General features: G+C 44.9%; 1 protein-coding gene across 9 annotated transcripts in view; it reads right to left on the bottom strand.

The window, feature by feature from the left end:
* Positions 1-19,601: 19,601 nt before the first annotated feature.
* LOC143981748 (uncharacterized) overlaps positions 19,602-26,353 on the bottom strand; it is a 91,392-nt gene continuing 84,640 nt past the window's right edge. For all 9 annotated transcript variants that reach the window (XM_077479807.1, XM_077479811.1, XM_077479812.1 and 6 more), the window contains 3 exons: positions 25,406-25,549; positions 23,257-23,400; positions 19,602-19,887 (listed from right to left, as the gene is read on the bottom strand). In XM_077479807.1, coding sequence (XP_077335933.1) covers positions 19,856-19,887; positions 23,257-23,400; positions 25,406-25,549 — 320 coding nt within the window. In that variant the 3' untranslated portion in view covers positions 19,602-19,855. The remainder of the gene's footprint in view (positions 19,888-23,256; positions 23,401-25,405; positions 25,550-26,353) is intronic.

Here is a 26,353-nt window from a genome sequence, read left to right as displayed (position 1 = left end):
TGCAAACTGGACTTCTTATGGTTTTCTTTCACCAATGTCTTTCTTCTTGCCGCTCTTCCATAAAGGTCAGATTTGTGGAGAGCACGACTAATAGTTGTCCTGTGGACAGATTCTCCCACCTGAGCTGTGGATCTCTGCAGCTCCTCCAGAGTTACCATGGACCTCTTGGCTCTTCTCTGATTAATGCTCTCCTTGCCCGGCCGGTCAGTTTAGGTGGACGGCCATGTCTTGGTAGGTTTGAAGTTGGGTCATACTCTTTCCATTTTCAGATGATGGATTGATCAGTGCTCCGTGAGATGTTCAAATCTTGGGATATTTTTTTATTACGAACCCTGCTTTATACTTCTCCACAACTTTATCCCTGACCTGTCTGGTGTGTTCCTTGGCCTTTATGATGCTGTTTCTCACAAAGCTCCGAGGGCTTCACAGAACAGCTGTATTTATACCGAGATTAAATTACACAAAGGACTTTTTCTTCCACTTCCAACTATATGTTTGGTTGTAACATGACAAAATGTGCAAAATTTCAAGAAGCGTGAATACTTTTTCAAGGCACTATATGAATATATATGAATTGTATTGGGATACTTATTATTATGTATTACCACTTTTACTTTTACGTAGATAAATATACATTACATTTTGAATTTTTTTATATACAACTGCATACCTCATTTAAAGTCTCACTCCCTCTTTTTTTTTCATATAGACAGTGATGGAGGCATGTGACTGTACTAGCTCACTGCTTCATTTAACCACTTCAATACTGGGCACTTTCCCCCCTTCCTGCCCAAACCAATTTTCAGGTTTCAGCGCTGTTGCTGTTTATGCTACACTGTACCCAAACAAAATTTTTATCATTTTCTTTCCACAAATAGAGCTTAATTTTGGATGTATTTGATCATCTCTGCAGCTTTTATTTTTTGCTAAACAAATAAAAAAGCCTGAAAATTTTGAAAAAAAAAAGTTTTTCTTTGTTTCTGTTATAAAGTCTTGTAAATAAGTATGTTTTCTCCTTCACTGATGGGCACTGGTGATGAGGCTGCACTGCCGGGCACTGATAAAGTGGCACTAATGAGCACAGATGAGGTGGAACCCATGAGGTGGCACTGATGAGGTTGCACTGATGGGCACTGATAATGATGAGCATTGATATGCAACACTGATGGGCACTGATAGGCGGCACCTATGGGCACTGATAGGTGGCACATATATGCAGCACTGATAAGCACTCATAGGCAGCACAGATTGGCACACATAGGTGGCACAGGTGGGCACTCATAGGTGGCACAGATGGGCACTCATAGACAGCACAGATGGGCACTAAAAGGCGGCACTGATGGGTACTTATGGGTAGCACTGATGGGCACTGATAGGTGGCACTGATGGACACTGGTGAGTGGCACTGATTGACACTAATAGATGGCACTGATTAGGGGGCACTGGCAGGTATTGCTGGTGGGCACTGATTGGCATCATGTGTTGCCACCCATGGCCACCCACAATGCCATCCCTGGCGGTACTTGTGGCATCCCTGGTGGTCCTGGGTGGGCATCTAAGGGGGGCTGAGCTGATAAACAATCAGCGCAGACCCCCCTGTTAGAGGAGCAGCCGATCCACTTTCCTCTACTTGCATCTGTTAGACGCAAGTGAAGAAAAGGCGATAAACGGCTCTTCCTGTTTACATCGTGATCAGCCGTGATTGGACACGTCTGATTACGTGGTAAAGAGTCTCCGTCAGAGACTCTTTACCTAGATCGGAGTTGCGGCGTGTCAGACTGACATGCCGCAACAGCGATTGCCACGATGCATGCCCGCTATTAGTAATGGCGGCGATCAGCGATTTTTATCGTGACTGCGACATTATGGCGGACAGATCAGACACTTTTGGCGTGATTTTGTGACCATTCACTTTTTTACAGCGATCAGTGCAATTAAAAATGCATTGATTACTGTGTAAATGTGCCCGGTAGTGAAGGGGTTAACCACTAGGTGGTGCTGTAGGGGTTAAGTGTGTCCTAGGGAGTGATTCTAACTGTGGGGGGAAGGGGCTGTGTGTGACAAGACATTGATCACCGCTCCCGATCACAGGGAGCGGTGATCAGTGACAGTGTCACTAGGCAGAATGGGGAAATGCTTATGTACATTAGCATTCCCCCATTCTTCCTCTCCGTGAGACGATCGCGGGTATCCCTGCGGACATCGAATCCGCGGGCCCCGCGATCACGCTCACGAAGCTCCCAGGGGGTGTGCGCGCCCGCAAGCCGCCTCTTAAAGGGCAACGTACATGTATGTGATTTTGCCTGTACGTGCCCTTCTGCGGCAGTATATCTGCGTGAGGCGGTCGGGAAGCGGTTAAATCCATTTAGTCACATCGATCAATGCTTCCTGTGGTTGGGTGCATGTTTCAGGTCATGTGCACTAAAGATGACAATGTGATTAAATATGTCACAATTTGTCACCGATAGCATACATGAAGCTGTTAATAGGTAACTGGCGTCAGTTACGGTAAGTCTTTGTGATTGAATCACTGTACACAAAGGAGCTTGTTGCACAAGAGCTTTGCTTAAGAGTTCCCCAACATTATTATTATTCAATTATGCTGCAGAAAGAGTATAGAAAAAAATGACATTATATGAAATCTCTAGCCACAAGTGATATACAACCCAATTCCAAAAAAGTTGGGACACTGTGTAAAATCTACATAAAAACAAAATGCAGTCAATTGCAAATCTCATAACTCCATATTTTATTCACAATAGAAAATATAAATCATATCAAATGTTTAAACTGAGAAAATGTACCATTTTGGGAAAAATAAGGTAATCTTGAAATTGATGGCGGCAACACATCTCAAAATTTACTTAAACTTAAAAATAAACTTTGTGTGAATTTTAGAACCCTATTAAAGTCTATGGGACTCGAACGTTCAAAATCTAAAGTACTCATTTTAAAGGCTAATATGCAAGTTACTGTTCTAAAAAGTGTTTGGGGACCTGGGTCCTGCCCCAGGGGACATGGATCAATGTAAAAAAAAGTTTTAAAAATGGCAGTTTTTTCAGGAGCAGTGATTTTAATAATGAATAAGTGAAACAATAAAAGTGTAATATTTCTTTAAACTTCGTACCTGGGGGGTGTTTATAGTATGCCTGTGAAGGGGCGCATGTTTCCAGTGCTTAGAACTGTCCCTGCACAAAGTGTCATTTCGCAAGGGAAAAAAGTCTTTTAAAATCACTTTGAATTGTCGGCTCCCATAATACAGAGAACACTCAATGAGCATTCTCTGTATTACGGAACGGACAATTCATTCACTGATAAAAAAAAAAAAAAAAACGTGGGGTTCCCTAAAATTCAATTACCAGGCCCTTCAGGTCTGGTATGGATATTAACCACTTCAGCCCCGGACCAATTAACAGCCTAAGAACCAGAGGTCTTTTTACAATTTCGCACTGCACTGCTTTAACTGGTAATTGCGCGGTCATGCAATGTTGTACCCAAACGAAATTTGCATCCTTTTCGTCCCACAAATAGAGCTTTCTTTTGATGGTATTTGATTGCCTCTGCAATATTTATTTTTTACGATATAAAAGGAAAAAGACTGAAAAAAAAAAAAAGATATTTTCGACTTTTTGTTATAAGAAAAATTGAATGAACTAAATTTTAGTCATACATTTAGGCCAAAATGTATTCAGCCACATGTCTTTAGTAAAAAAAATGTCAATAAGCGTATATTTATTGGTTTGCGCAAAAGTTATATCGTCTACAAACCAGAGTACATTTTCTGGAATTTACACAGCTTTTAATTTATGACTGCCTATCTAATTTCTTGAGCTGCTAAAATGGCAGGGCAGTACAACCCCCCCCCCATGACCCCATTTTGGAAAGTAGACACCCCAAGGAAATTGCTGAGGGGCATGTTGAGCCCATTGAATATTTTTTTTTTGTCCCAAGCGATTAAATAATGACACAAAAAAAAAAAAAGTTTACAAAAAGTTGTCACTAAATGATATATTGCTCACACATGTCATAGTTATATGTGGAATTGCACCCCAAAATATATTCTGCTGCTTCTCCTGAGTACGAGGATACCACATATGTGGGACTTTTTGGGAGTCTAGCTGCGTACGGGACCCCGAAAACCAATCACTGCCTTCATTTCTAAGGGTGCAAATTTTTGATTTCACTCCTCACTACCTATCACAGTTTCGAAGGCCATAAAATGCCAAAATAGCACAACCCCCCCCCCCCCCAAATGACCCAATTTTGGAAAGTATACACCCCAAGCTATTTCCTGAGAGGCATGTTGAGTCCATGAAATATTTTATATTTTGCCACAAGTTGCAGGGATATTACAATTTTTTTTTTTTTTGCACAAAGTTGTCACTAAATGATATATTGCTCACACATGCTATGGGCATAAGTGAAATTACACCCCAAAATAAATTCTGCTGCTTCTCCTGAGTACGGGGATACCACATGTGGGGGACTTTTTGGGAGCCTAGCCGCGTACGGGACCCCGAAAACCAAGCACTGCCTTCAGGATTTAAATATAAAACGCTACCAAAAAAAATTGTTAGCGATCGCAGGGATCAGGCCTAACTCTGCGAACGATGCAGTTATGTGTTTTGTAAGTGACAGTGATCGATCGATACTGCACTTGGGTGGACTGGGCCGAGGGGCAAAACGCAGGTGCTAGCAGGTATCTGGGCTGATCCCGCTAACAATGCGTTTTTTTGGAACCCTAAACTGCTGGGGACGCTAGTATAGATCTGATCAGATCAGATATTGATCTGTTCAGATTCTATACCACTACGGGAGGTGTATGCTTTGCGCGTGGGTGTTAGCGGTACTGGCACTAACCTAGCGCTGCCTGGGGCGACGCAGACCCTGACCCTAAAACCTAATTAATATCACCCGCCGGGTGAACAGGGGGTTAAACCTTTATTGGGTAATAAATGGTGGGTGCCCTGATGCTATAAAAAGCAAAATAACTAACCAGAGTCACCCGTAACACTTATACGGTGATCACTGGTGAAAGGGTTAACTAGGGGCAATCAGGGGGTTAAAATCTTTATTAGGTAGTATAAGGGGGTCCCTGACGCTATATAAAAACCTGACGGGGAACCTAAATAACTAACTGGCTAACCAGCGTCACCAGTGGCACTTATACGGTGATCGCTGGTGAAAGGGTTAACTCTAGGGGCAATCAGGGGGTTAAAATCTTTATTAGGTAGTATATGGGGGGTACCTAATGCTATAAAAACATGGCGGTGAACATAAAAAATAACTAGCTACCTAGCGGCACCAGTGACACTAATGCAGCAATCAGAAAAACGATTGCTTAGTGACACTGGCAAAAGGGGGTGAAAGGGTTAACTAGGGGCAATCAGGGGGTTAAAACCTTTATTGGGTAGTATATAGGGGTACCTAGCGCTATAAAAACCTGGCGGTGAACCTAAAAAAATAACTAGCTACCTAGCGGCACCAGTGACACTAATGCAGCGATCAGAAAAACGATCGCTTAGTGACACTGGCAAAAGGGGGTGAAAGGGTTAACTCTAGGGGCAATCAGGGGGTTAAACCTTTATGGGGGGGTAGGGGGCTACCCTGGACCTAACACTAACTGCCTTGACAGTTTTTACTGTCACAACTGACACTAAATGCAGTGATCAGAAAATAAATGATCACTGCAATCAGTGACACTGTGACTGGGGGGGGGGGGGGGGGCGGGGGTGATCAGGGGGCGATCGGGGGGGGGGGGGGTGGGGGGTGATTTGTGGGCCTATGTGTACCTACATGTCAGTGTAGTGTTTGGTGCAGTTGTGCAGTTACTTTTGTGTTCTCCTCGCAATCCGGTCAAAAAAAACGCCCCTAGGAGAAAGACATCACTTCCTCCCTGCCTGTGTTTACCCTACACAGGCGGGGGAAGCTTCTCATTCGCCAGGAGCGATCGAGAGGGGATGGCCAGAAACCAACGGCCATCCCATCATCCCGGATCCTCCTGAAGCGAAACGGACCGCCGCAGCCAGCGGGAGGGGGTCCGATCGGACCCCCCACCCGCTGGAAGGCAAGCACGTACATGTACGTGCTTGTGCCTGTTGGTGCCATTCTGCCGATGCACATTGCCATGCAGCGGCCCTTAAGTGGTTAAGGGGAACCCCGCGTCAAATTTAAAAAAAAATTATGTGGGGGTCCCCCTAAATATCCATACCAGACCTGATATTAAGGGAACCCCGCGTCAAATAAAAAAAAAAATTGAAGTGGGGGTCCCCCTAAAAATCCATACCAGACCCTTTATCCAAGCATGCAACCTGGCAGGCCGCACGAAAAGAGGGGGGGACAAGAGAGCGGCCCCCCCTCCTGAACCGTACCAGGCCCCATGCCCTCAACATTGGGAGGATGCTTTGGGGGTCTGTGACCCCTCAAAGCACAATGTCCCCATGTTGATGAGGACAAGGGCCTCATCCCCACAACTCTGGCCGGTGGTTGTGGGGGTCTGGGGGCAGGGGGCTTATAAGAATCTGGAAAGCCCCCTTTAACAAGGGGACCCCCAGATCCCGGCCCCCCCTGTTTGAAATGGTAAGGGGGTACAAAAGTACCCCTACCATTTCACAAAGAAAAGAAAGTGTTTTTTTTTGTCCCAAGCGATTGAATAATGACACAAAAAAAAAAAAGTTTACAAAAAGTTGTCACTAAATGATATATTGCTCACACATGCCATAGTTATATGTGGAATTGCACCCCAAAATATATTCTCCTGCTTCTTCTGAGTACAGGGATACCACATATGTGGGTCTTTTTGGGAGTCTATCTGCGTACGGGACCCCGAAAACCAATCACTGCCTTCAGGATTTCTAAGGGTGCGAATTTTTGATTTCACTCCTCACTACCTATCACAGTTTTGAAGGCCATAAAATGCCAAAATAGCACAAAACCCCCCCAAATTACCCCATTTTGGAAAGTAGACACCCCAAAGAAATTGCTGAGAGGCATGTTGAGTCCATGAAATATTTGTCACTAAATGATATATTGCTCACACATGCTATGGGCATAAGTGAAATTACACCCCAAAATAAATTCTGCTGCTTCTCCTGAGTACGGGGATACCACATGTGGGGGACTTTTTGGGAGCCTAGCTGCGTACGGGACCCCGAAAACCAAGCACCGCCTTCAGGATTTAAATATAAAACGCTACCAAAAAAAATTGTTAGCGATCGCAGGGATCAGGCCTGACTCTGCGAACGATGCAGTTATGTGTTTAGTGTTTTGTAAGTGACAGTGATCGATCGATACTGCACTTGGTTGGGCTGGGCGGAGGGGCAAAATGCAGGTGCCAGCAGGTATCTGGGCTGATCCCGCTAACAATGCGTTTTTTTGGAACCCTAAACTGCTGGGGACGCTAGTATAGATCTGATCAGATCAGATATTGATCTGTTCAGATACTATACCACTACGGGAGGTGTATGCTTTGCGTGTGGGTGTTAGCGGTACTGGCACTAACCTAGCGCTGCCTGGGGCGACGCAGACCGTGACCTAAAACCTAATTGATATCACCCGCCGGGTGATCAGGGGGTTAAACCTTTATTGGGTAATAAATGGTGGGTGCCCTGATGCTATAAAAAGCAAAATAACTAACCAGAGTCACCCGTAACACTTATACGGTGATCACTGGTGAAAGGGTTAACTAGGGGCAATCAGTATTAGGTAGTATAAGGGGGTCCCTGACGCTATATAAAAACCTGACGGGGAACCTAAATAACTAACTGGCTAACCAGCGTCACCAGTGGCACTTATACAGTGATCGCTGGTGAAAGGGTTAACTCTAGGGGCAATCAGGGGGTTAAAATCTTTATTAGGTAGTATATGGGGGGTACCTAATGCTATAAAAACCTGACGGTGAACATAAAAAATAACTAGCTACCTAGCGGAACCAGTGACACTAATGCAGCAATCAGAAAAACGATTGCTTAGTGACACTGGCAAAAGGGGGTGAAAGGGTTAACTAGGGGCAATCAGGGGGTTAAAGCCTTTATTGGGTAGTATATGGGGGTGCCTAGCGCTATAAAAACCTGGCGGTGAACCTAAAAAAATAACTAGCTACCTAGCGGCACCAGTGACACTAATGCAGCGATCAGAAAAACGATCGCTTAGTGACACTGGCAAAAGGGGGTGAAAGGGTTAACTCTAGGGGCAATCAGGGGGTTAAACCTTTATGGGGGGGTAGGGGGCTACCCTGGACCTAACACTAACTGCCTTGACAGTTTTTACTGTCACAACTGACACTAAATGCAGTGATCATAAAATAAATGATCACTGCAATCAGTGACACTGTGACTGGGGGGGGGGGGGGGCGGGGGTGATCAGGGGGCGATCGGGGGGGGGGGTGATTGGGGGTCATTTGTGGGCCTATGTGTACCTACATGTCAGTGTAGTGTTTGGTGCAGTTACTTTTGTGTTCTCCTCGCAATCCGGTCAAAAAAAACGCCCCTAGGAGAAAGACATCACTTCCTCCCTGCCTGTGTTTACCCTGCACAGGCGGGGGAAGCTTCTCATTCGCCAGGAGCGATCGAGAGGGGATGGCCAGAAACCAACGGCCATCCCATCATCCCGGATCGCTCCTGAAGCGAAACGGACCGCCGCAGCCAGCGGGAGGGGGTCCGATCGGACCCCCCACCCGCTGGAAGGCAAGCACGTACATGTACGTGCTTGTGCCTGTTGGTGCCATTCTGCCGATGCACATTGCCATGCAGCGGCCCTTAAGTGGTTAAGGGGAACCCCGCGTCAAATTAAAAAAAAAAATTATGTGGGGGTCCCCCTAAATATCCATACCAGACCTTTCAGGTCTGGTATGGATATTAAGGGAACCCCGCGTCAAATTAAAAAAATAATTGACGTGGGGGTCCCCCTAAAAATCCATACCAGACCCTTTATCCAAGCATGCAACCTGGCAGGCCGCACGAAAAGAGGGGGGGACAAGAGAGCGGCCCCCCCTCCTGAACCGTACCAGGCCCCATGCCCTCAACATTGGGAGGATGCTTTGGGGGTCTGTGACCCCTCAAAGCACCATGTCCCCATGTTGATGAGGACAAGGGCCTCATCCCCACAACTCTGGCCAGTGGTTGTGGGGGTCTGGGGGCAGGGGGCTTATAAGAATCTGGAAAGCCCCCTTTAACAAGGGGACCCCCAGATCCCGGCCCCCCCTGTTTGAAATGGTAAGGGGGTACAAAAGTACCCCTACCATTTCACAAAGAAAAGAAAGTGTTTTTTTTTGTCCCAAGCGATTGAATAATGACACAAAAAAAAAAGTTTACAAAAAGTTGTCACTAAATGATATATTGCTCACACATGCCATAGTTATATGTGGAAAGAAATTGCTGAGAGGCATGTTGAGTCCATGAAATATTTGTCACTAAATGATATATTGCTCACACATGCTATGGGCATAAGTGAAATTACACCCCAAAATAAATTCTGCTGCTTCTCCTGAGTACGGGGATACCACATGTGGGGGACTTTTTGGGAGCCTAGCTGCGTACGGGACCCCGAAAACCAAGCACCGCCTTCAGGGTTTAAATATAAAACGCTACCAAAAAAAATTGTTAGCGATCGCAGGGATCAGGCCTGACTCTGCGAACGATGCAGTTATGTGTTTAGTGTTTTGTAAGTGACAGTGATCGATCGATACTGCACTTGGTTGGGCTGGGCGGAGGGGCAAAATGCAGGTGCCAGCAGGTATCTGGGCTGATCCCGCTAACAATGCGTTTTTTTGGAACCCTAAACTGCTGGGGACACTAGTATAGATCTGATCAGATCAGATATTGATCTGTTCAGATACTATACCACTACGGGAGGCGTATGCTTTGCGCGTGGGTGTTAGCGGTACTGGCACTAACCTAGCGCTGCCTGGGGCGACGCAGACCGTGACCCTAAAACCTAATTGATATCACCCGCCGGGTGATCAGGGGGTTAAACCTTTATTGGGTAATAAATGGTGGGTGCCCTGATGCTATAAAAAGCAAAATAACTAACCAGAGTCACCCGTAACACTTATACGGTGATCACTTGGTTAAATAAGACAAACACACTTTTGAAAAATTCCTTTATTAAAAATAAAAAAAAGATTCCAGCGGTGGTAATCCACTCTTGCTATCCAGCGATGGATGATCATCTCTCCGGGGTCCAGTGATGGCTGATCTGATCCAGCGACGGGTGGTTTTCAGTCCAGCGCTGTCCATACATGCATCCATCTTCTGTCTCCACTGAGGAGACACTGCTGGGATCCCAGTGCTGACGTTTCTTATATTAAAAGGGTGGGGCCACCCGTCACCTGACCCTGCCCCCTCTGGCGCTGGTGAGGGAAGCCATGGGGTTCCCCAGTGACGTATGGGTGACCCCGCCCCTCTCTGATGTAACGCAGGTTTCTGTTACATCAGAGGGGGGCGGGGTCACCCATACGTCATGGGGAACCCCTGGCTTCCCTCACCAGTGTCAGAGGGGGCGGGGTCAGGTAATGGGTGGCCCCGCCCTCCTAATATAAGAAACGTCAGGCGCTGGGATCCCCGCAGTGTCTCCTCAGTGGAGAAAGAAGACGAATGCATGTATGGACAGCGCTGGACTGAAAATCACCCGTCGCTGGATCAGATCAGCCATCGCTGGACCCCGGAGAGATGATCATCCGTTGCTGGATAGCAAGAGTGGATTAGCACCGCTGGAATCTTTTTTTTATCTTTTTTATTTTTAATAAAGGGATTTTTCAAAAGTGTGTCTGTCTTATTTAACCATTTTTTACAATTTCTTTGTGAATTGGTAGGGGTACTTTTGTACCCCCTTACCATTTCAAACAGGGGGGGTATCTGGGGGTCCCCTTGTTAAAGGGGGCTTCTAGATTCTGATAAGCCCCCTGCCCGCAGACCCTCACAACCACCGGCCAGGGTTGTGGGGATGAGGCCCTTGTCCCCATCAACATGGGGACATGGTGCTTTGAGGGGTCACAGACCCCCAAAGCATCCTCCCAATGTTGTTGGCATGTGGCCTGGTACGGTTCAGGAGGGGGGGTGCTCTCTCGTCCCCCCTCTTTTCCTGCCAGGTTGCGTGCTCGGATAAAGGGTCTGGTATGGATTTTTAGGGGGACCCCCACGTGAATTTTTTTTTTAATTTGACGCGGGGTTCCCCTTAATATCCATACCAGACCTGAAGGGCCTGGTAATTGAATTTAGGGGAACCCCATGCTTTTTTTTTTTTTTTAACAATGAATGAATTGTCGGCTCCGTAATACAGAGAACACTCATTGAGTGTTCTCTGCATTACAGGAGCCAACAATTCAAAGTGATTTTAAAAGACTTTTTTTCCTTGCGAAATTATACTTTGTGCAGGGACAGTTCTAAGCACGGAAAACATGCGCCCCTTCACATGCATACTATAACCCCCCCCCCCAGGTACGAAATTTAAAGGAATATTACACTTTTATTGTTTAATTTTAATCATTATTAAAATCACTGCTCCTGACGTTTTTAAAACTTTTTTTTGCATTGATCCATGTGCCCTGGGGGAAGGACCCGGGTCCCCAAACACTTTTTAGGACAATAACTTGCATATTAGCCTTTAAAATTAGCACTTTAGATTTCTCCCATAGACTTGTACAGGGTGTTTTGGTTTTTCGAATTTGCTGCGAACAGCCCAAATTGTTCACTGTTCGCTGAACAGGCAAACAAGCAATGTTCAAGTCGAACATGAGTTCAACTCGAACTCGAAGCTCATCCCTAGTCTTGGCTATGTCTTGGAGTTTTGAACTAAGTGAATTGAGAAATGGTATGTAATTGGCTGTGACTAGCCCTTCCATTGATGCCGTGAGCGTAATACTTAAATAGTTTATACCTTCATCACTCCATTTGTATGGAAACCATGAACTGAGATGTTAAATGGTTTGGATAGTGCTCCTGATGTATACATCTGGGTATAGGGTTTTGAGTAAAGAGCCATTATTGCCATAAAAATGGGACCAGAAAATCCGAACTTCTCTAGGACTAGGGCCAGGTATCCCCAGTGGATGCAATCAAAGACCTTCTCTGCACCCAAGGCCAACAGCAGAGAAGGCCTTTGTTGGATCTTGGCTAAGTGTATAATGTTTGTCAGTCTCCGAGTGGCATTGGAGGTTTGAAGGCCCTTGATAAATCCTGACTGGTCTGGATGTTTTAGAAGGGGTAACCCACAGACCCCCACAACCACCAGCCAGGGTTGTGAGGATGAGGCCCTTGTCCTCATTAACATGGGGACAAGGTGCTTTGAGGGGCTGTGGTCTGGTACGGTTCAGGAGGGGGGGTGCTCTCTCGTCCCCCCTCTTTTCCTGCGGCCTGCCAGGTTGCGCGCTCGGATAAGGGTCTGGTATGGATTTTGAGGGGGACCCCACGCCATTTTTTTTGGCGCGGGGTTTCCCTTAAAATCCATGCCAGACCTGAAGGGCCTAGTATGGATTTTGAGGGGGACCCCCCACTCCATTTTTTATTTATTTTTTGGCATGGGTTCCCCTTCAAATCCATGCCAGACCTGAAGGGCCTGGTATGGATTTTGAGGCGGACCCCCACGCCATTTTTTTTGACACGGGGTTCCCCTTAATATCCATACCAGACCCGAAGGGCCTTGTATGGAATTTCGGGGGACCCCCACACATTTTTTTTCATATAGCCTTTAAAAAACCCATAGAAGACGTTCAACATTAAAATCCTACTATAACTTGTAGTCAAAATATTCGACCGGGAATGTATGAGTAAGTGAGTTTTGCTGCTCTGTCGAATCTTCTTTAACCAATTCCCTACCAGCGCACGACGATGTACGTCGACAGAATGGCACGGGCAGGCATATTGGCGTACAGGTACGTCCAATATTCAATGCCGCCCTGCCATCGGGAGCGCACCGGCGGCGGCGAGCTCCCGCGCTGGTCGGGACCCCGTGAGTCCGGTCGCGGGACCCGCGGACTCGAACGCCGCGGGCATCCCCGCGATCGTCTCACGGAGTGGCCGAATGGAGGAAATGCTGTGTAAACAACATTTCTCCATTCTGCCTAGCAACTAGTGTCGCTGATCTCTGCTCCATGTGATTGGAGCAGAGATCAGTGTTCACTAAATGAAAGCCCAACCCCCCCACAGTTAGTAACACACCCCTAGGAACACTTAACCCCTACACTGCCACCCACTGGTTAACCCTTTCACTGCCAGTGTCATTTACACAGGAATCACTGCATTTATATAGCAGTGATTACTGTATAAATGACAATGGTCCCAAAAATGTGTCAAAAATGTCCGATGGGTCCCCCACAATGTCGCAGTCACAATAAAAATCGCTGATCGCCGCCATTACTAGTAAAAAAAAATAAAAAAATATTAATTAAAATGCTATAAAATTATCCCTATTTTGTAAACGCTATAACTTTTGCGCAAACCAATCAATAATCGCTTATTGCGATTTTTTTTACCAAAAATATGTAGAAGAATACGTATCGGCCTAAACTGAGGGAAAAAAATGTTTTTTTATATATTTTTGGGGATATTTATTATAACAAAAAGTAAAAAATAATGCGTTTTTTTCAAAATTGTCGCTCTATTTTTGGTTATAGTGCAAAAAATAAAAACCGCAGGAGGGGTGATCAAATACCACCAAAAGAAAGCTCTATTTGTGGGAAAAAAAGGACGTCAATTTTGTTTGGAAGCCACGTCGCACGACCGCGCAATTGTCAGTTAAAGCGACGCAGTGCCAAATCGCAAAAAGTGGTCTGGTCTTTGACCAGCAAAATGGTCCGGTCTGCAAGTGGTTAAACATTTCGACAGACACCATAAGCCTTCAATGACAGATTCGACCATAATTCATAAATAAATAAAAACGAATTTCGGGAGTAACAAAATAAACGTATTTTTCGGACGAAAACGAAATGGCGAAACAAAATATTTCAATCTGCACATGTCTAATGTCTATTAGGCGATTGGCTATGAGTTTGGCGTATAATTTTAAGTTGGAATTTAGAAGTGAGATGGGTCTGAAATTCGCAGTTTTATTCGGGTCTTTCCCTGGCTTGGGTAGAGTCACTATTGGAGCACGTGGCACCATTGAATAGTTTTTCTAGATAAGGTGTTAATAGAAATTTTGTATGTCTGCTAATATTCCCCTATGAAGCCACCTGGGCCTGGAGATTTATTTGCAGGGAGAGATTCTATTGGTTTGTGGATTTCTACTACGTTAAATGGCGAGTTCAACGACTGGGGACAATGTTGGTAAGGATATTTGCTGTAAGAAGCTATTAATCGATTTAGTGATGGGTTGACAAGTTTCTACATCATCTTTGAAGTTATAAAGGATACCATAGTAGTGGCTAAAGGCATCCGCTATGTCTTGCGGATTATGTAGTTTGTGTTTATTCTGGGGGGTGTAGGATAAAATGTAAAAAAAAAAATGGTGTGGGTCCTCCCAAAAATCCATACCAGACCCTTATCCGAGCACGCAACCTGGCAGGCCGCAGGAAAAGAGGGAAGGATGAGAGAGCGCCCCCCCTTCTCAACCGTACCAGGCCACATGACCTCAACATTGGGAGGGTGCTTTGGGGTAGCGGCCCACCCCAAAGCACCTTGTCCACATTTGATGGGGAGAAGGGCCTCATCCCCACAACCCTTGCCCGGTGGTTGTGGGGGTCTATGGGCGGGGGCTTATTGGAATCTGGAAGCCCCCTTTAACAAGGGGACCCCTCAGATCCCGCCCCCCGTGTGAATTGGTAATGAGATAAAAATGTACCCCTACCATTTCACAAAAAAAGTGTTAAAGATGGAGAGACGGTTTTTGACAAGTCCTTTATTAATTTCTTAAGATATGATTTTCGAAGGAAAATCCTTTCCAAATTCGACCCATGTAGGAACTGCCTTAAGCCTCATACACATGGTACGATTGTTGGCAGGGGATTATCTGTTGACAGACTGTTGTCCTAAAATCTTACCGTTAGTACTCTCCTTTTGACAATTGTTGTCTAACTTTCTGCCAAAAAATTTTGGACGACAGGCTAGTAAATTTTCGGCAGACAATGGCTTGACGTCTGATTTTCGTATGGTCAGTACACAAATCTGTCACACAAAAGTCAAAAGTACAAACACGCATGCTCATAATCAATGCTCACCAAACACAAAATTAGCAGAAGGGGCCCAAAGTGTGGCACTCAAGAGCTGAAATTCCTCGTAGTACGTCACTATATTTGTATTTGTGGCACGACAATTTGTGTAAGGTTAGTATGCAAGACAAAGATCCTGGTACACGCCCTTATGACAAAAATCAGACACTTGATAGGCCAACAATTGTACTGTGTGTACGAGGCTTTAGACGAGCTGTCTGCAGATTTTCAGATCGTTAGTATGGTGCATTCGAAAGACAATTTGACTTTTACATCAGACAAAAGCTGGATGTGCAGGCTATAAAATTTTTGTCAGATGTGAACTCAACATCTGATTTTCGGATGGTCAGTACAGAGATCGTCACACAAAAGTACAAACACGCATGCTTGGAATCAAGGAACGACTGGGAAGAGTTCGGTCTTGTAAACTACCGTTTGTAATCAAGAATTAACATTTGTGACGCGGCAATTGATGAATGGTCGAAATGCAGCACACATTTTTATCTTCTACAGATGTACGTTGGGAATGGCACAGGCAGGCATATGGGTGTACCTGTACATCCCTTTAAATTTGCTGCCTATCAGGCATGCGCTGCGGGAGCATGCCCATGGGTCCCGGGAACTGGATGTTTGCCAGCGGCCCGCAATTGTGGTGTGGAGAGATAGAATGGGGAGATGCCTATATAAATAGGGCATTTCCCCGTTCTGCCTTGTGACATGACAGAGATCTACTGCTCCCTGTCATCGGGAGCAGTGATCGCTGTCATGTCAGAGAAAGCCCATCTCCCCCCATGGTTAGAACACCTCACTAGGATACACTTTACCCCTTGATCGCCCCCTAGTGTTTAACCACTTCCCTGCTAGGGTCATTTACACAGTAATCAGTGTATTTCTATAGCACTGATCGCTGCATAAATGACAACGGTCCCAAAATAATGTCAAAAGTGTCCGATGTGTCCGCCATAATGTCACAGTCACGATAAAAATCGCAGATCACCATTACTAATAAAAAAAATTATAATAAAAATGCCATAAATCTATCCCCTTTTTTGTAGACGCTATAACTTTTGTGCAAACCAATCAATACACGCTTATTGCGATTTTTGTTTTCCAAAAATATGGAGAAGAATACATATCGGCAAGTAATGGACGTGCCTGTATGTCCCCTTTCATTTAAGAGGCTAGTGGGCGTCCGCCGTGTACAGCATGACCGTGCCCACAGGTCCTGCAGACTCAATGTCCGCCAGTGTCCCGCAATCATCACGGAGAGGCAGAACGGGGAGATGTAAACAAGCCATTTCCCCATTCTGCCTAAGGACATGACAAAGATCTACTGCTCCCTGTCATCGGGAGCATTGATCGCTGTCATGTGAGTAGTAGCCCATCCCCGCCACAGTTAGAATCACTTTCTAGGACACACTTAACTCCTTGATCGCCCCCTAGTGTTTAACCCCTTCCCTTGCCAGTGTCATTCACACAGTAATCGGTGCATATTTATAGCACTGATCGGTGTATAAATGACAATGGTCCCAAAATAGTTGTCCGATGTGTCCGCCATAATGTCGCAGTCACAATAAAAATTGCAGATCGCCGCCATTACTAAAAAAAAAAATAATAATAATAAAAATGCCCTAAATCTATCCCCTATTTTGTAGACGCTATAACTTTTGCGCAAACCAGTCAATATACGCTTATTGCGAATTTTTTACCAAAAATATGTAGAAGAATACATATTGCCCTAAACTGAGGAAAAAAAATGGTATTTTATATATTTTTGGGGGATATTTATTATAGCAAAAAGTAAAAAATACTGCTTTTTTTTTTCAAAATTGTTGCTCTTTTTTGTTTATAGCGCAAAAAATAAAAGCTGCAGAGGTGATCAAATACCACCAAAAGAAAGCTTTATTTATGGGGAAAAAAACAACGTCAATTTTGTTTTGGTACAATGTTGCACAACCGCGCAATTGTCAGTTAAAGTGACGCAGTGCCCAATTGCAAAAAGTGCTCTGGGCAGGAAGGGGGTAAAGCTGAAGCGATTAATCAGGTTGAAAAAGACCCAAGTCCATCTATTTCCACCAATAAATTTAGTGTTAAATTGTGCAAAATACAGTTGGCCTCTGTGATATGTTGAGTGGGGATTATCAGCACTAATAGGCTAAATTTGATGTGTGGAGATTCTTCACACAGTTTTATGGTCAAGGTATAAACCAGCCTTTTTCAACAAGAGTGTCTTGAGGTTTCTTCAGGGGTGCCTTGGCAAATGCCTAAAAATTCCCCAAAAATTGTATACAAACCGGTGTGTGGATGAAGCCTGCCTTTTAGTTACACAAAGCCACAGGTTTTCATTGTGCGCCATTACAACATTCTAGCTGCTGGCATCCTAACAACCATTGGCATAATCAGTTGATATGGAGGATGTAAGTCGCCTGTACAGCATCTTTGTTTGACCCTCCTTTGCCCCCCTATAGCAGTTGTAATATTGGGGGTTGCTTAACTCAAGTGTAGCACCCGCTAGCGAGACCAATCCACGCCGGAAACTCAATTTCAGGGCTTTTTGACCCACTTTTATAAAAAAAAAAGAAAATTTCCATCAATAATTCCTACGCAGGGGTTTCAATTTCACCGCAGTAATAAACAAAAAAAATACCAAGCCACCTGGCTCTATGGTCAGCAGTACTGCGGTAGGCTTTACCCTTCAGCCCTCTTGGCCATATAACAGAGATCACGTACCAGGACTGTACCTCTTTTAATCTCCCTTACTGCTCAGCCCACAGCTTTGGGCCCTCTGACTACACCATGCAGACATGCACACTTCTCCCTTGCTTGCCTGGACTCCTCTGGAGGGTGGAGCCCATAACCATGGTCAGGTATCTAGAAATAGACCAACACACACCTGACCAGTCAGTGTGCTGGTGAATCCCAAAATCTGGATCCAGGACTGGGGATTTCATCCCACCCGGATAACTACGAAATCCCCGGGCTCCAGATCCCAAAACAGAATTTAGTAAATAATGAGGAAGCTGAAAAGTCAGTTTCCTCCCAATGTTGCAAGCTCCCTGAAGCCCCTCAACCCACCTGGTTGAAAATGCTGGGTCCATACATTGGTGGGGTACCACACTACCACACAGTGTTGGAGTTACATTAGCTGAGTGATGGAGAAAAACTGAGGAAGAAGAGAAACATTGGAATACTAGTCAGTACCAGTTTGTAAAAGTGTATTTGCTTTGGAAGAATACACTACCTCTAACATTGGGGGCCCTACTTGTGTAGATGTTACTGCATTATGTAAATTATTAGAATTGTTTTTACGTTTTAGAATGGGATGCCTCAAGACTGTCTATAATTTTTAAAGGGTACCTTGACTGAAAAAAGGTTGAGAAACACTGGTTTAGACTACTTCCACTACCATTAGTGCTGGGATGGTTACGTAACCTTCTTTTTAAGAAGTTTTAGTACAGCTAATACCGAGGTAGTATGGATGGTACAAGTGCTTCTGGTGGGAAATGAGTGGTGGTCTAGTGGTTGAAGGTCTAACTGCTTGATGGTGATAAGGAAGGTTCTTGTGTGTGCATGCGCCTGGTAACCTGGTCCCCCATATTTCACGGGCCTCAGGTATTCAGTGGGACCCCCCTATAGACTAGATCTGGGACCAGTGAAAATAATAAGAGACCTCTTGTAAATGTTTAGGCACATGATTCCCACCATGGCCCAGGGGATGACTTGAAGGTCAAACCTGAACAATGCAGTTGATGGTTATTAGGGTCTCAGACTTCACTGAAAGTCTTACAATACAACTCAGTGTGGGAACTGGTTTAACAATTTGCAGGTGCTACAGATGGGCTTCTGCTGGAGCAGGGGCGGACTGACCATATGGCCACTCGGGCACTGTCCGAGGGCCCCCGGGCCACAAGGGGTCCCCATCAGGGTTGCCAGCCTCAGTAAAACCAGGGACAGTATGTGAAAATATGTGTTTTTTTTTTACATCTGTCTCTGAAATGTCCCTTACCGACATCCCTTTGGTCTAAAAATCCTGAGATTATAGCTGCCCCACCTCTCCAGTACCTTCTCAGCCAATAGAAACATGTCTGTGTATACTGTGTGATTGTATACTGTGTGATTGTATACTGTGTGTGTGTATACTGTGTGTGTGTATACTGTGTGGCCCCATAATCTCTGATTGCCTGGGTGCCCCATAATCTCCTATTGCCCGGGGGCCCCATGAGTTGTCAGTCCGCCCCTGTGCTGGAGTCTACAAGTTGCCATTTAACACTAATCAGGCATGGCCCACTGTTGTCATCATCATGAACCTAGCCCTGAGGAATGCCATGCAGCTAATAATGAAGTGTGTAAAGACAGGAAGAGGCTACAAAGGTCAACAATGCCAAGGCGCAAAAATAATGAAAAATTGGTGAAAAGACTATTTATTTCTAAAAAGGCAATCATTTACGATACACAGTGCTTTTGGAAGCTAAATGTAATTTATTTGGGATTTGACATTTACATTAAGCTATAACTATAATCAACGGAGTCCTTACTAAGCCGACCAAAGTCTGACTATAGCAACATAATAAGACAAAACTGATTACAATGTGCAAAACTTATCTACTGAAGTATTGTTTGAGTAAGTACATAGATAACATAAAATTTTAAAAAAGAATCCATACTGCATACAAATTAGTAGGGAAGATCATTAATTCCAGATATAAACAAACTTCATGGGCTTTCAGCTTCGCCAAGCTGGTGTCCTGCAATAAAGTCAAAGAAGTAGAGGTGAGCAGCTGATTCTACAAGTTACTATTACAGGGTTAGTAAAGTATACATAGTCATAACTTTTTTCTTATATTCATTGAGAGACACAGCTGTCAATATAACATTAGTTAGAACCAGTGGTTAACCCTTTAACGTTCTGCTCCACCGTTCAGGAGCACACATTTTGAGTCACGCTAATTCATTGAAAAATGTGGACTTTAAAGGGTTAAAGCAGAACGTCAGTCATCTATTAAATCTTCTTCCCTTGTTGTTTTAACTTTCGATAGTTAAACATTTTTTGTCTGCCAGTGATTATCTTATATGGCCCGCTTCCTGTTTCTTGTCTGGTCATTAGCCTAGGCCTATGACATCATGCACAGCTCTCTCTCTCACTCTCGTGAGAGTTTGCCAGAAAGGGAGGGGGGGATGAGTCATAAGAGGACCAATGAGAGATGCAGAGCTGCCTCTGTGTGTCTGTGTAAATCCAGGAAGTGAACAGGCAGCAGCTTCAGCTGCCCATAGTTAAAATGGATGCAGCCAGACTCAGTGGAGGGAGATATCTGCAGCATATTCGGCAAGTACAGAATCACAGTATATATGAAATAATATGCAAAGTGGTTGGAGGGAAGCTTCAGAATTGGAAAGATGTTTTTATTTCAAATTATGTGAGCTGACTGCAGTTTCTCTTTAAGTTGTGTATTTCAGTTTCTGACTGATCTCCAGTCAACAGCTGTGTCTCTTGATGATCTCACAATGTATTATAACATATGATGTCATATGCACCACAAAAATAGGTAAAAAAACACAAACAAATGTAACATAGCAATAATAACACAGCTATATGTTAGTTTTTATACAATTGTTTAAATCGATCCTGGCAGAGTTCACTGACATCATTGGTCTCCATGGCATTGGCACCCCCCCCACCGACTGGCATCCCTGGTTTGGGTGATACGGCTGGCTGCATTGTGCATGGGCGGCCGGATTGGACTGGTGGCCAGGGGACCAGCAATGCTTGCGAAACTTGGTTCACTTCCTTGATCGGGTGCCTATGGCAGATCAATTTTAAAAAATGTAAAGCACTTTAAACATTTCAGCTACGGAAAGATTCACCCCCCTTCATGACCAGGCCATTTTTTGCGATACAACAAGGTTTGCGATACCCGAATTGATGGTGGTATTTTATCACCACTGTGGTTTTTATTTTTTGCACTATTAACGAAAAAGGACTGACAATTTTGAAAAAATAAACCAATATTTGTTACTTTCTGCTATAAAACATGTCCAATAACAAAAAAAAAAAAAATCAAAAAAAAAAAAATCTAATTTCTTCATCAGTTTATGCCAATATATATTCTGCTATATATTTTTGGTAAAAAAAAAAATCCCAGTAAGCGTATATTGATTGGTTTGTGCAAAAGTTGTATTGTCTACAAACTATGGAATAGATTTATGGAATTTTTTTTTTTTTACTAGTAATAGCAGCGATCAGTGATTTTAGGCGGGACTGCAACATTGTGGCAGACAAATCTGCTACTAATGCCGCGTACACACAACCGGACTTTCCGGCAGACTAGGTCAGACGGAATCAGTCCGTTGGACAATCCGATTGTTTTTCATTTAAAAAATCAGACCCTGCGACACAACAGCAGGAGCCCCTCTTGATAGGTGTCACCTCACTCTGGGGTACCTGTGGCAGCTCCAGCAGGCAGTACAACAGGGTCTGTATCCTGGCACCTGTCTGCACTCAGGTCACAGCTCTGTAGGGAATGGCCTCCAGTGACACAGTCGCAGTTTCTCTCTCTCTCTCTCTTGGGATGGGGCCCCACAGCATGGTCCTTTTACTCTCTCTGCCCGGGCTGCACTGAACTCTCCACTCCTGCTCTCTCCTCCCTTTCCTAGCAGGTCTCACTGGGGCTCTAGTTCAAAGCCCCATTGTTTCAATGGGCATAACAATCCCACCGGACTTCATGTCCCACCAAGTCTCTCTGGATTGGCACATCCACCACTTGCCAGGAGGGAGAGGGAGAAGTGGGTGGCGAGCAAGGAGATCGCACAGAGCCCACAGCTGAGCATTCTGTCCCTCTCTGTAGAAGCAGCAGGGCAAAGGGGGTGGTGGTGAATAACACAGAGTACAATCTGGCCCGTTCTGCTGTTGTTTACAGTGAGGCTGCTCTAGCCGCTACCCTGCCAGAAGGGGAGCAGCACAGGAGCGTACTGCACAATGCTCCTCCAACTGCTACATGTAGTTAGGGTGTATGACAAAGAACTAGGAACTGGAAGTGAAGTTATATTTAACCCTCTGAGTTAAGAAGAAAAGTGAGTTCACATTTAACTCTCTGGGTTAAATGGGACTGAGGTGTCTGGAAACAAGTGTACCCTGGTTCATCCTTGAAGTTATCAGTAACTTTCTGGAGGGTAGAAGGAGGAGCAGCCAATTAACAGTGAGAGCGGTGATGGTGGCAGGTGACAGAGACCTTGGTAGTGAGGGAACAGATCTTACTTTATGTTCCCCGCTTAGTGGCTGAGTCTCCATATTGGAGCCCGCTGTAGTACCAGGCCTACCTAGAGACCAAGCCTGGAGCCACAAAGTGCAAGGCCTTGCTGAGTGAAATACAGTGGCTTTCCTGAGCAACTAATGGTGGAACATGATAAAGTGGTAAATTGTAAGAATGCGAGTCAAGATACGTTACGCAAGTCATGTTTTGGGAGAGGTAGGAACAAACAGTGTCACCATCTGAAGAAGTGAAGAGGAAGACAAGAACCATCGGGAAGGGTGTGATGCTGTAGGTTCATTGTGGCATTAGGGTTGAAAGTGTTTGTGGCACCCCAAATTTACTGAAGAGTATGAAGCAGCCATTGTAATACTCCAAAGCGGCCCCTAGAGGGCGAGGTTCAGGGGGCCACAGCTGACCTGACTTGCTCACACACAGACTCCAGAGTTTGTTTACAAGCATTCAGTGATGAAGGGCTCCCTCTCCTCCCTGTGCCTGTACATTACAGACCCTTGGACTTCTTTTGCCCCATCTCCATGCTGGAAGAAAGAAGTAAATGAGCCCCATAGAGGTGGGGTTGTAATGGCGTGACCAAGGAGCCTTTCACCACTGCTCTCTAGTTCCCTTATTACCTACACCCATGCTCAGGACTTCTTCAAGGCCTCTCCCTTCCTCTAGAACTCCCTACTCCAATCTCTTTGGCTATCTCCTACACCTTTAAGTGATCTTTGAAAAACTTACCTCTTTATGGTAGTCTATGCTGCCTCAGCTGACTTGTATTTTTTCCTTCAACTTATCCCCTCATAGTTGTTATCTCTTTGCATAATTTGCCCCTTACTTTTAGATTACAAGCAGAAATATAACCCTTACTGTAGCATTTGGGGAAGAAGCACCATTTGACCCCAGGAATGGATGGGTCAAAGCAGCATCCTCTGTAAAGGCATTCTTTGGAACTAATTCCTGAATATCCACAGTCTGTTCTGTCAGCCGGAGTCACCGAGCACTGAGCCTTATCTGTGAAGAATAATTGAAAATATTTTTTTTTTAAATGGCAATTAATAATGTTTACGGGCTGCACATAAAAACTTTTGGCGCTTCTAAGAAACTCATCTTTCTAACCAATTGACTTAATTTTGTAATATATCTTGTACATTACATGTTGATAACCGCTATACTCTGTGCTATATGTTACATACCTCTTAGCCCTTGTACACACGGTCGGACATTTCGACAACCAAATCCGTCGGATTTTGTCCGTCGGATCTTGTCTGTCGGATCTTGTCCAAAACTGTTGCATACACACGGCCGGACAAAGTTTTCGAAAAATCCGATCATTCAGAACGTGATGACATACTTTCGTTACGATGGGACTACGTTCAGGCTAGTAGCCAATAGCTTTGATGTAGGAATTTGATCTGAGCATGCGTGTCACTTTGTCCGATCGGAATTCTCTACACATGATCGGAGTATGTCCGATCGGAGCAGTTTGTCGGAAAATATTTCCAGCAAGTTTGAAAATTTGGTCCGACGGATATTCCGACAGAAACAGTCCGATGCAGACCACACACAGTCGGATTATCCGACAACACAGTCCGATAGGACACATTCCGACAGATTCTCTGACCGTGTGTACAAGGGCTTACAGTGAATACTTCTGAATTCTGCACGCTGTACAATGGCAATTATGGTACATACTCCTGAGCCATGCACTCTGTATGCTGGACTGCACATTACATGCTCTTTACCTCTGTGTGCTGGGCTACATGTTACATATTCCTGACCACTGCACTCTGTACACAGGGCTATATGTTGCATAATCCTTACCACTCTGTATGTGGGGAGTGCAGCCGTCAGGAGCATGCAAAGCACATCACAGCATACAGAGTTCAGCAGTCAGGAGTATGTAATGTACAGCACAAATGACTGACAGAGTGCAGAGGACAGGAGTATATATTATTCAGCCTAGTATTAAAAAGAGAAGGGGGGTCACAATGATATAATGTAAAGCATAGTATACAGGGATAGCGGGCAGGATTATATATGTACAGTGTACATACAGGGGTTAATAGAGCTGAGGGACCTGTCACAGGGAGCAAAGGACTTCAAATTTCAACTAAAACGGCAACCAGCAGGACACTTTGCATTGAACGTAAGTACTGTCCTTTGTGCTGATTTTTTTCTGCACCGTGTGATATGATCTCCTCAGCACTGCACAATACACACTCCCGAGCCCTGTGCCCTGTGTGTTATGCACTCCTGAGTCCTGTACTCCATGTGTTACACACGCTTGAACCTTGCACCTTGTGGGATATACAGTTCTAATCCTTGAACACACCCATTATTTGGTGCTGCTGTTCTTCTCTCATCTGAGGAAGGCGGGAATGGGGGTGTGGTTAGGGGCGGGGAGTTGGTCGGGGAGAGTGAGCTCTTGTACCTATTCTCTGAAAAAAAAAGCTCTGCTTAAAGAATACGTTCCCCTTCCAGAAAAAGATCTACCTATATTAGAGTAGAACATATAACATGTTCCAGCTACTGCACCCCCTAATTCCCACCTCCTTGTGACCACGGGTGGGGGATCCTCTCCCCGCACCAGCAGTCACAAATCAAAAACCGTGACTTTGCCCACATGCCCACATCATTCATTCACAGTTTCCTGTGAATGGATAGACTACAACTACCATCATCCACCACAGCTGACGGATTTAGTTCTGAATAAACTGTGAGGGTGCTGGTGAGCGCACTTGTAGTTTATTCACAAGCCCTGCAGCTTTGTAACTGACAGCCCAAATGCTTCTTTCTCCCCCAGTCTGAGCTCCACTACAAAAGGCATTGTGAGAAGCTAATACCAAGTCAAATTCAGGTACTTATGGTGCGTACCGACAACTGTTTTTTTCCGTCAGAATAAACTCTGGCGGTTTTTCCGATGGAGTTCCACTGAAACGGAGTTACCTACACATGATCACACCAAAGTCTGATCGTTTAGAACGCGGTGACATGATAGCATGGGAAAAACTCTTACTGTAGGTCTTTTTGTAGAAGCACCATTTGACCCCAGGAATAGATGAGTTGAAGCAGCATCCTCTGGAAAGGCATTCTTTGGAACTAATTCCTGGATATCCGCAGTCTGTTCTCTCAGCTGGAATCACTGAGCACTGAGCCGTATCTATGAAGAATAATTGAAAATATATTTGAAATAGCAATTAATAATGTTTACATGCTGCACTTAAAAGTTTTTGGCACTATGGAACCATGAGGAAATTTTCCTCCAAATGTATGACTTAAAGAGTGAAGCCCCGTACACACTATCAGATTGTCTGCTGAGTTTTTCCTTCAGATTTACCAAAACCATATAATATGAGGACAAACCTTAGGAGTTTCAATGTGTATGCAATCAGGCAGGCCCTTCTACTACATGGTTTTGGTAAATCTGAAGGAAAAACTCAGCAGACAATCTGATAGTGTGTACGGGGCTTAAGTGTGCTTTAAGACAAAGTACACTCTTTTTGTCCCTTTGCCCTGACCTAAATGATCCCACCCTACAACCAACAAAGGTGTCCTAGACAGGAGGCACAAGAACAAGGAGAGGACAGCCGGAGAACACTGCCAGAAAAGTTTCCAGGAGGAACAAAAAGGTGCAGCCAAGAGGGCTGGTGAGCAACACACAGTCAGGAGGACTGGGAGGCACGCCTGAGAGGACTGGGAGCAAGCAGTCTGGGATGGATGCAAAGCCAGTAAAGAGGACTGTGGTGGCATGGGCAGTGGAAAGAAGCAGCTGCAGCCAGGAGGGCTGGCAGGGCCTGAAGACGTGGTGCTGGGTTCAGTAGCCACGTGGGACAGCTGGCACTGAGACTACCATTTTTGCTACACCATAGGGGCCCGCGGCCTCTGCCTGCAAAAGGGCATTTTTGCATTGGGCCTGGCTGAGCCAGTGTCAAGCAATTCAGTGCTAGCTGGTCCTGGGTGTTGT

Source organism: Lithobates pipiens, unplaced genomic scaffold (genome assembly GCF_037356315.1).
Source record: "Lithobates pipiens isolate NorthernLeopardFrog02 unplaced genomic scaffold, aLitPip1_a1.2 Scaffold_16, whole genome shotgun sequence".
NCBI lineage: Eukaryota > Metazoa > Chordata > Amphibia > Anura > Ranidae > Lithobates > Lithobates pipiens.
Note: the sequence above shows the minus strand (reverse complement) of the source record. Positions and strands in the feature narration are given on the sequence as shown.